Source organism: Eucyclogobius newberryi, unplaced genomic scaffold (genome assembly GCF_026437365.1).
Source record: "Eucyclogobius newberryi isolate DKJ021-1_F unplaced genomic scaffold, fEucNew1.0.hap1 SCAF_718, whole genome shotgun sequence".
NCBI lineage: Eukaryota > Metazoa > Chordata > Actinopteri > Gobiiformes > Gobiidae > Eucyclogobius > Eucyclogobius newberryi.
Window position 1 is genome coordinate 9,882 of NW_027316410.1, and position 12,040 is coordinate 21,921.

At 38.8% G+C, this 12,040-nt stretch overlaps 1 protein-coding gene across 1 annotated transcript; it reads left to right on the forward strand.

Annotated features, from left to right (window-relative positions):
• Positions 1 to 254: 254 nt before the first annotated feature.
• On the forward strand, positions 255 to 10,290 carry LOC140350551 (protein eyes shut homolog; the record flags this gene model as incomplete). Its single annotated transcript, XM_072436137.1, has 5 exons — positions 255 to 279; positions 458 to 608; positions 6,723 to 6,831; positions 7,983 to 8,206; positions 10,191 to 10,290. Coding segments are annotated over exons 1-5 (609 nt in total), but the record flags the coding sequence as incomplete, so codon positions are not given.
• Positions 10,291 to 12,040: the final 1,750 nt, after the last annotated feature.

Sequence of the window (12,040 nt, forward strand, 5' to 3'; positions counted from 1 at the left end):
CTCACAGGAGAAGTGCTATGTGTGCGCCCTGAACCAGTGTGGGAGGATTAATGCTTGTTTGTGTCTGTCTCTGACTGCACTTGGCCAGCCCTTTGTGTGGCCAGCTCAAATCCATTGTTTTAATGTGAAGACATTATAGACATTATAGAGGAAGTGGTCTAATAAATACGCTTTGTCTGACTCAGTTCTGTATAGAAGAAAACTCATCAAATTGGTTTTCAACAAAGCCAACTCTCTAATAATATTGCAGCATAATGAAGTCGGTTAAAGATAAACGCAGTAAAGCAATCCAATGCAATAAAGTTTTGAGATTTTTTTTTCTTTTGAGGGTCACCACAAACAAAGCTGTCTGCTTGCATCTTGTGGTGCTCAGAATAGATTACATTGATACTACTGATTCCCTAAATCATCCTAATAATGTATGGATTCTGATCTCTCTTTTGATGAATTTCTTTAGCACGGACAAAGAACTTGGAAGAGCAGTTTGTTCATGTGTTTCTGGTGGATGGGAGCCCTGTGGTGCAGTTGAGCTGTGGCAGCAATCACGTTCTAAGTGTGACAGCCGACCAGAGCATCAACACTGACAGATGGGTCAACCTTACGGTCAGGTATGTATGTATAACACATCTGTCTCCTGTTAAAACTGAAGATTGTACCTCACAAACATCCTCTCTAATGTCACAATAAAATATATATTTCATGAAAAAGATACAGTTCGAGACCGAAGTGACATAAAGTGATGACAGTATGAAGTATGACAGTGTAACAAAATACTAAACTAGATAATGTGCAATGGCTGAAGCCATTGCGAGTGTCTGTGTTCTTGTGTGAAAAACATGTGTGTAAGAGTATTACATGTGTGGAAGTAGAACTGGTAGTACCACTTAAGATAAAAAAATCCGATTTAATTGACAACAAATGACATTATAGCCGTGCTAGCGGCGATGATGGCTCTCGCCTTCCCGTGCAACCACCTTCCCCCCGTCCATGTTCTCTGCTGTGTTTTGCGCTATACTAACGACGCTCAGTAATTCACAGTTGATGATTGCGTAGTTTGTGACTCAAGTAGTTGTTTATTCTGGCAAATTGCAAGATCGTGCTGAACGCAGACCTGAGCAGGGAGAAAGGGAGAGAGAGCCTTGGTGACCCGGCTGCACCCCCTCCTCCCTGTACCTCCGTCACCTAGCAACAGAGACGCTAATGCTAATTAGCGTTAGCATTAGCAATTTACTTTTGCAAATACTGAAATGAGTACAAGGTGTACAAATGTCAAAAGCAATAGCCCCCCTAAGACGGTGAAAGCAATCGTAAAGAGGTATTACTTGTTGAAATCAGTGAAAGTGTTCAAGAGTTGAAACGCATCAAAAATCCTGATATGGAAAAATAAATGTGAATACAAGAACATTATGTGTCTGCTTTATGACGCAGACACTAAATAAAAAGAGGCAGAACTGGAGTCTCTCTATTGTTACCCACAGATTTTTAAACCCAAATATTTTCATTCTACTGAATGAAAGCTGTATGTCGAACATGGACCACTTTCCGGTGTGGGTGCTGACTACATGCGTTAGACGCACAGCACATGTGCTGATTTTGTGGTTTCAGGAGCAGTGCTGCAGACTCAGGCATGAATGTTGCTGCTGCTCTGCCTATTTATTCTTGATCGCTTCAGCAAATGTATTCGTATGCAAATAACCCGGTGACGTCAACCCACAATGTTTAGGCTGCGAGCACGACATCCCTTTGGATAATAGATGGCAGCTCTATGTGTGTCTGCCCAGTCTAGTTGCTGTTGTCAGCACAGTGTAGACCAGTGGATGTATTTAACAGTCAATTATTCAAGGTCCAGTGACCAAACACACTCTGCCCCCCGCACTCCTCCAGTCTCAGTTTCCCTTCTCCTATTGTATTGCCAAGTCAAGGACTGTTTTGCCAACACACAAAACCAGTTCTTCAGGCTTTTTTTTTTTTTATGAATGCCGTATCTTGGGGGGTTTGCACTCAATCAGAAGTGTTGATATTGAGAGACAGTGTGACACCTCTAACTTCTTTCTACAATATACCTGACTCGCTTTCTTTTGATTTCATGAGTTGAATAGAAACAAAGCTTCTGCAGCTAATGAGATTAACCTAAAATATGTTTTTAAATCCTTTTCCACAGCTGCCACCTGCGTAGCTGGTGTCATGAGTTCTGATGTCCTCCCTTTGCTCTCATCCCCATTTCACGCTGAGCTGAGCTGTTCTGTCCAATAAAGCCTACGGGCCAAAAAATCCTTTTAAAAAAAGAATATATAACAAGGAACTTTTTGTATTATCTCGCTTTCAACTGCTAAATGGCTCTTTTTTTTTAGCTATGGTGGCACAAAATTGCTTGCTTGTTTACTTGGCAAACATCACATCTTTATTTTTTTATTTTATTAAAATGCTCCTTCAAAAGGCAAAACAGTTTCCAATCTAATTTCCAGAGCTTTACTGGCTTTTCTCATGAGTTTGCATAGACTAGAACTAACACTAGTGTTAAAACCTTCAGTCCTGGCTCAACTATCACCAACGGGAGTCTGGGAGTGTCAGTGTGTCATTTTTCATCTAAGGAGGACAAGACGGTTATTTGGTTGTTTGTAAATGTTCTTTTGGGGATGTAAGTGGTAATATAACTACAATTAAATTCAGGAGCCGGGGCCTACAAACGCACCACTGATTGTAAACTGTACAGTCACACCCATCTTCAACTGCCCACAGAAGAATATTAAATACAGTTTGTTGGAGCATCACTCTTACTTTATTTGTTATAGGTGAATACGGTATTGGTCTTACACATCGTGTTGAATTCAGAACAAAGAATATTATATATTTATTTTTCCTAAAGCAAATACTCTTGAAGCTGCATTTCAAATAAAACAAAGTACTTTTAATATTTTTCTACATATAATGATCCTTACTGAACATGTGTTGTGATATGTTGCCTAGCAACAGTTGCGTTAAACATGTACATCTGATCAACATGCTGCTGCTCTGTAGTCCGGTGCCATTGTTACTTCACAACAAAGATATAAACAACAGAGAACAGCCTCTGTCTGCACCTCCATCTCTCTGCTTTAATTGCGGAAAGATTGATGAAGACCATCTTTCTTTTTTGTAAAAGTGCCCCATGTGTTTGGTGGTTAGTTCAGTATTGAGTCGTTTTCCCACAGCCACATGATACATAGAACGTGCCAAGTCTGAGGCTCTGTGTGTCTATCTCCCCATTTGGTAGTTTTGTATTGACAAGCTCTCCATAAAAGATTAATTGAGAAAGAACCACAAGCTCCCTTCCTCTCACAGAGTAGTTCTTTGTGGAGCCCCACAATGCCAGAGCCCTGCTGTATGCTGTCTGATTGTATTGCTCCGATCATATGATAAAACACAGAGATCCAAAATTAATTGAGGCTTGCCAGTCAGAGCACACATTATGCAGCGATCTGCAAGTACTGCAGATTCAATGAGAGAGTATCTGCTGCAGATCTGCAGTCAGTGTAGGTGTAATGACGTCTGAATGCTTTACTGCTCAACAACACAGACTTATGAGCTGTGAAATGACTGTTTGTACAAATTAACACCTTTAGATTTGTCTAATTCTAATCCATATATGTTACACTTTACTGCGTCCACAAAACAGGTGCCATAGTAATTTCTTAAGTGATATGGAATATGTATGTATGTATGTATGTATGAACTATTTAAATTATATCTACAGTATTTTATTGCCGGCAAGCTCTAACCGAGCTCCCTCAGTCTCTAACAAGAGGGCTAATGCTTTCTATACTGTATAAATATTAGGGCACGAATTAACCATAATGACAGTGTTTATGTCATTAAGTTGTACATTTTTAAAACGCATTCTGCCCATCAAGTCAGAAGAAATCTTACGAGTGCTCCCACAAGGCTCATGATGTTTTACTGCCATCTGTTACCAATACCCTCAGATGTTTTATGCAATAGTAATATTTTAATAATGATCTTCCCTAATTATTAATTTCTAGAGGGAACTGTGAAGAAGCTCATTCAAAACAGATTGCAAAGGCAAATATCCACTCTCAGCTTTAACAAATACCTTTGCGTAATGGTGCACTGCTGCAAAATCCCTTAACATTCAAGTAATATTTCAGTGGCTATGCTCTGAAAGTTGCACTGTGACAGCACCACTGAATTAGTCACATGGTGGTAGTCTAAGCAAGGATGTTAGAGAAGACAAACCACTCATAATAGCATTAACCAGATGAAGAAATGCTCCTCCACACATACTTCCTCCACACATACATCCTCCAGCTCCTCCACACACACGTTTTCTCCAGCTCGTCCACACACACTTCCTCCAGCTCTTCCACACACACTTCCTCCAGCTCTTCCACACACACTTCCTCCAGCTCTTCCACACACACTTCCTCCAGCTCTTCCACACACACTTCCTCCAGCTCTTCCACACATACATCCTCCTGCCCCTCCATACACTTTTCCTCCAGCTCTTCCACATACATGTTTCCTCCAGCTCTTCCACACACACTTCCTCCAGCTCCTCCACACACACACTTCCTCCAGCTCCTCCACATACATGTTTCCTCCAGCTCTTCCACACACACTTCCTCCAGCTCCTCCACATACACTTCCTCCAGCTCCTCCACACACGCAGTTCCTCCAGTTCCTCCACACACACTTCCTCCAGCTCCTCCACACACGCAGTTCCTCCAGTTCCTCCACACACGCTTCCTCCAGTTCCTCCACACATGCTTCCTCCAGTTCCTCCACACACACTTCCTCCAGTTCCTCCACACTTCTCCAGCTATTCCACACATGTTTCCTTCAGCTCCCCCACACACACGTTTCCTCCAGCTCGTCCACACACACAGTCCCTTCAGTGTGTCCTGGGTTGTTTGTTCTTCTTTCATTCCTCTAAAAGCATTGGGACAGTGTGTGGCAGGCACTGTGATGTTTACAATGACACCAATATAAGTGGTTCAAGTCATATTTATAAATAGCAAGCTTTGCCATTTCAGATCTATGTTGTAATTGTAATGTGTTGAAGGGAGCTCATTATGCTGTGGAGATATATGTTTTGTGAGTTCCAAAAATAACCTGATGCTGTGCTATGAGCACATTTAAAACCATTTCTGTAACATGTTTTTTAAATCAAGTATTGTAATATTATGCTAATGTGACATCAGTCTTTGACAGTAGTCTCTGGACATTTAGTTATTTCACATGTGTATTTTCCACATGCCTTAATTTGCCTGTGTGTACATAGTATAATGCAAGTAATTTCCATAGCTGTAATTAGCTGTACCTGAAGTTGCATGGGCGTCATTGCCTCGGGGAGGTGTCCTGGAAGACTGTTTCAAATTAGCAAGAGGCCAATTGCCCTCATATTTTCCATCTGGCCATTAAACAGACAATAGTGTTGTTGTTTTTCCACATCAACTCTAAACACTTGAATTGAATTTCTTTATTATTATTTTTCCAAAGCTTGGAGTTGCAAGCATGGCCCATGTACATTATTGGTTGCACAGAGTGAGTAATGCATTTGCCTATAGAACAAAGGTGCATTATTTGCATTGCTTTTCACGTGTGGGGCAACCTTTGCGTAATGGACTGCCCTGTTAAGAGGCTTGTCTGGTATATATTGTGTGTATAAAGCTATGATAAATGATAGCCAAAGGATCACTTGACTTTGCCAAAGCTGCAATATGACACAAGTAGACCAGCTACTTAACATTATAGCTGCATCATTAATGACTTCTACTATTGTGTGTCCCCAGAGACACACAAAGGGTCAAGTGATAAAATTGTCAGCTTTCTCATTAACCATGTAACGTATATATATTCAGTTTGTGCCCCCGTTTTATCATTAATTAATCCTGTATGGCATAATGAGCACTTAAAAATGCTCTCTTGGCCAACCCTAGTTCCGGGTAAAATTAAAATAATAAAAATAAATTTGAGGGTTCGAACTTCTAGCATTCTAATCGCTATGAATTACCTATATATTGATCTATATAGCATTAGCTTGTTAATTATATGTGATATAGTATAGTATATATACCACACATGGTATATATACTATACTATATCACATATTATTAATATATATTATATTATATATATATATATATATATATATATATATATATATATATATATATATATATATATATATATATATATATATATATATATATATAGTATAAATAGTATAAAGTCAGTAAACATATATACCGGTGTATACATACACACATTTTTTTTCTCAACTTTACCATAATCACATTTTAATATTATTATTACTTAAGTCAATGTAATTGTGTTTGTTTATTATATGTTGATGATAATATGATCCATGGGTCCTAAATATTAACTTTCATAAGCGCAAAACCAAGCCAAAGCCTATTTCTGGCATTATTATTTAAATCCAGTGTGTTCTCTATTTTTGTTGCGTCTCTTGGGTCTTTGCAGCACAGGACTCAAGCACGCTATTCCTCCCAACCTAATCAGATTCTCATAATAATGCGTAACATGTCGGCTATCATGCATAGTACATTTGTATAAAGGTCTCTGTGGTAACATTAGCTGGCCCATTACCACAACTCCTCTGTCTCTGTCTGAGTCTGAATATTTTTCACGCTTATCTGCATTTGTGAAACTCAAATATTGTGTCTTTTCTAACTAAATTGTGTGTGTGTTTGTGTTCTCTGCAGATACAATCTTCCTGTTGGCAAACAAGGAGGCTCATGTATGATTGAACTAGCTGTAGATAATGGCAAAGCACAGCACCTCGAGGACTTTGTCTCTCACCCAGTGTCAGAGGTAAGCTTACCTGCCCACAGACAAATCTGAAAATCCTTTTACAGGCGGTAACTTACATTTGCACTGCTTTTGTGTGAGTGAAATTCATGAACACAGCCATCTGGTTTCACTTCTTAATCCATGGAGGGCTTTATCCAAGTATGTAAACACATACATGTAGTTAAGCTTTTGAAGTTCATGCATTTTGTAGACAAAATGTTTTTGGAAACATAAATGTATAATATAACAGCCCTTTATCTAACTGGGTCATGTCTTTAAATATGGGAAAAGTCACCCTACAGACTGAAGTCCAAAATCTATGATTGAAGAGCCAGTCCTGAACAGCGCATGAATATTACATCAGCTTCTTTCAAACAGACTCTTTTCATAAACATTGTAAACACACTTTAAGGCCTCATAAAGGAAACTGCTTTATGTGCCTCACTTTATGTGCGTTCACTGAAGGATATTATCCGAATGTTGCTTTGCTTCAGATTTACAACTGTATATGTTGCTTGTCCCATCTGAATGCCATCAGTGTTTTATTAGATTATGTCGCACTTGTGTCCTTTTCAAGTTACTGGCCCAACACCTTTTGGGTGCTACAGCAAAACACCAACAAAAAGATCAACATTTAGCTTTGCAATACTTAAATAAGTCAAAAGAAGTTTTGTAATTATATTATATTATACCATGTTAAATGTAGGTCGGTGAAAAACAAATTGTTGGTCCTTCCTAAACTCATTTTGTTGTCGCTGCTTTGCTATGAACAGGTTTTACATGTTAAATTGACCATATAGAAAATGCACATGAGTTCACATAATTATTTCAGCATTACTTTCTCTCAGTTGACTTTCAGAGAGAGAGTATTCAAAATTCACGTGAGTAGACACCTTTGTGATGGCGTGCTGAATGGATGGCTCTGAGCTGCAGTTTCTTGTCCAGGCAACTGTAAAACTGCATGACACAGAAGAATAACAGGACTTAATAGTTTCAATTTGTCTTGTTGACCTTAATCTACACTAAGGTCTTATTAATATGACCTTAAACTTCTGTGAGAAGCTGCTTTAGCTGGTAGCCAGCGTGTGCAAAGGGTCATGTGTTGTGTGATTAAGTATGATTTAGTTAATGATATTGCTGATGTGTGGCTTTCCACCATTGTTCCTTCACAGGAAACCTTTGGACCCATATTTCTCGGGGCCCTCTCGTCCCACAGGGAAATGCCGAGCGTTAGTGCAAAGGGAGCCCGGAGATTCATGGGATGCATCAGGGAATTTTGGGTTAACTCTAAAGAAATGTACCTGGTGGGTGAAGGCACCACAGGGAGGAATATTAAGAACTGTGAGCCACTGGTCTGCCAGCTCCTTCCCTGCAGAAATGGAGGAACCTGTGTCAGGTAAGAGAGCCTCTGCTGCATTCAAATGGTTCAAACTTATTCCATGCTGTATGTCTTATGGTGCAGTAAAGAAAGCGTATCTCAATCAGTTTCACTCTGTAGTAATAATAATAACTGCTGCATGCACTGACCTTACAAATGAGGCCAACCTCTGCTGAATGCAATCAGTGCTCAAACATGTGCATGTCAGAGTGAAGAAAAGAGTGTTTACTGGTCATGCTTATGCTAACAGCGGAGGTCAGGACTAAATATAGCCTGACTGACAGAGTCATTACACCTACATGTTGACTCGATGTTTCCTCTTGGCCAAGTGACTCTAAGGAGCAGCGTGTCCCAAAGCTAAATGTTGACAATATAAACAGTAAATATGGCCTCTCATTAGTTTACAAAAATACAACAAATGTAAATGCAACATAATCAAGTGGAAAGACCCGAGCATACAAGCCCAATGTTATTGTGTTTTTCTTTTGTTTTTTACTAATAATAATAACTTCTACCTTACACTTATTTGTTATTTACCTGTTTACAACCATGCAACTTAAAAATATATACTATAAAGCTTGTATGAAATATAAGAAAAAGGGTTCTCCGTGCTGGTCGATAAATGTTGAGGTTAACTTTAGGAAAGGAATTCAGGACATCAGATGACATAGTCCTTGGAAGTCAGAATAAAACCTGAAAGTGTACTGTAAGGAAATGAATACTCTCAATTTCATCATCGCAGACACTGAATTCTCATTGTTCCAACAATTTTTGATTTATACAACTTCCTCTGTCAAACCTGACGTTTTCTCTGCAGATGTTGGCTCTAAAGTTTTGAGTCATGCAGTGACACACAGCGCTCTTGTTTTGGCTGCCACTGAAAACAACTGATGACAACTTCATGTTTTGTTGTTTTGGAGCACTTCTTCAATATGTCATTGACAGTTTACTGTGCAGTTCAGTACAGTCGGAACTATTTTCAAAGCAGTTTGCTTCAACTTCAAGCTGCTAAGTCAATAAAATTAAAAAGAAATTGCAATAATTAAGAAAGTGCCATCTATAGTACATCAGACACAATTTTGAGCTCTTTGGGGTAATTGTATTGGTTCGACATCATTAGTTGTTTGTTTGTTTTATGTTTTTTCATATCTTTTATATCTTATATATATTTTGATATTACATACAATACATAACAGAACATGACCAGAGAGCAAAAACATCAATTAAACAGCAACAAAACCAAACACAATCACAAAACAAAAGTCCTACTAGGTCCATTATAATGGTCAATTATAATGGACATTACTTTGATTCTTTTCTTGTAAATACCTATAAAAGTCCTGTATCTCCAAGTTAACGGATGGTTTCAAAATATCAAAGCTTTTCATATAGTTATATTAGATGAAAACCTTTGATTCCTTTTGTAATCCTGACCTTGACTCTCAGGTCAGTTCTTTTTTGTACAAAACCTTACAAAACCGTATGCCAAACAGTTTAAGATTTGAATATATTTGTTTAGTTTTGCCTTTTGCCCTTTGCCCTTTTGCCCTTCCTCAGCCCAGTTCCATTTTTCAGCCCGATCCAGTCCATCTTTTGCTACCCCTCTTGTTTCCCTGCTCTCCACAGTTGCCTCTCATTCCATAATCATTCCAGGGTAACCTATATATGCTCCTCCTAAATATATGTTTATTTAGTCTTTGCTAGACTGTTGACAAGTCAAGAGAGACACTCAAGCACTGCATTTGCAGCTGACCTTCTGCCATTTTGTTTGAAATCTGATTCTGCATTACTCCCTATTTCTGAGTTTCCCCGTCTGAGTTTCTGCTTTGACATTTTCCCATTTTTGGATGATATTTAAGTTGTGTCAATCAGGAAATATTCACTTGAGTTATTTACCTGCATTCTTTGTCATGTTTAAGGCTTTCTTGTCTAAAGGACATTTTCTGTTTTACTTAACAAGAATTTATGTTTGGCTCATTATTTGTGTTGCATTTGTGTTCAGGTTACCTGTGTTTGCAAACTATATAGATTATATGAGCAATGTTGATATTGGGATTTTTTTCGGGATTTTTGGCTCGCACGTGCCACCTGGTGGCAAAAAAGTAAGTGCAGCAGGCGAGAGCCAGGTTTGCTTTTGATGTCCGCTTCCATTTTATGGCCAAAGTTTCTGTTGTTTTTATTATATTTTATTTTATTTTAAATAATAGAGTTCCTGCACTTAATCTCTGGAACTGTGCCAAAAAAGCTAGTCAAAGACGCTTCTTCAAACTTTTACTACGCCTGATTTACACTGTATAAAGCTGTTATGTTTACAAGTGCTTAGTATGTTTTAATAGTTCAGATTTAGGGGTGTTGCAGACTTTACAGGCCGGTAGAGAGAGGCTAATGGAAAACTGAAGTGAATTTGAGTGTTAAACTTTCTTAAAAAAAGCCCCTGATGTCTTTGTCCACAAACACAATCGAGAAAACTTTAGTGACCTCAAATCTGGTGAGTTTACTGTTTATTAGCTCCAATGGTAGCATTGCTCCGTTCGGGGGGTGTTTTCTGCCTACCGTGGGGCTACTGACGTCACAGCCTTTAATCTTATCAGTTATCGCTCCCAAATAATCATCCATCTCGCTCGTGGACTCCTCTGGAGCAGAGTCCAAACCGGAGGCGGGAGCTAGAGCAGCGGTGCTAGCTTGCTTAGTTGTAGCATTGCTAGCCCAGTTCTCTGTGTCTTTTCTTCTTCGGTTTCTTAGACCGGTCCCCGAAATAAATGTCCAAGCTCCTTATTTGTCTGCTCCCATGTAGAAAACGAATCTCCCCAGGTGAACTCATAATATAGATAAATAAATCCAACAGATTCGACTGCAGCCCGTCAGACATGACCAAGCTAGGCCGCCATCATCCCAGAAGTTTGTTGTTTCATTTTCTACAGTTTATGTGTAGCAACAATACTGCAAGTCTACAGAGCACAACAACAATGACTAAAGGCTATAATATTTTTAACCCCAGTGTTGTCGTGTGTAGCTGGATGTTATGTGAAGACGCATGTATAATGTATGGTATAAATAGAGCAGTGACAGTGGGCTGGGAGCTGGGAGTGTGCACAAAGTCAGCCAAGTGAAATGACAGTTTTGGCAGGAGCATCTCGACTCCAGCATGGACTTTTTATGCAAAGCTATTTGATTTTTAAGACCATTTTATCTGAATTGGACTGGCTGTGTTGATATCAAGGCAAGCTGCATTCAATGTTAAAACTCAAATTACGCCAAAGTATGGAAAAAAATATATATATAAACGCTTTGGTTTAATTAAGTTAATAATCATACATAAAGCAAGTCAAACATATTTACTTATGTATAAGTCAAAATAAGGAGCAACAAAACTCTGTATCACGCTGTATAATTGAAAAAATAAAAATGATAATGATAATAAACGCATCCAATAGGAATCATTCGCACATTTTACATGCATACACATTTTGTCCGGCAGTGTTTTCAAAAGCCAAATCTGTTTTATTTCATCTCTTCTTGGGGCAAATCGTCTCAACTAATATGTCTCGAAGATGGTATCAAAAAGAAAACTTTGTGACAAGTTATTATTGTAACTATTGTAACATGCTAAGAATATTTGTATGTGTCCATTTGAGCCCTGAGAGCATTGTGGTCCTGTTGTATTATCATGAGCTTTAGTGACAGAGGTTCTTGTTATCTCTATGATGAATGTACATCACGTAACTGCAATAGCCTCTCCGACCACCCGATGCACATGGGTCAACCTGAGTTCACACAGCCATGTTCATTAGGTTAGCTGGCCTGGGTTGTCCCAAGCTGCTCACTATAATAAGACGAATAGGGATTTGGATT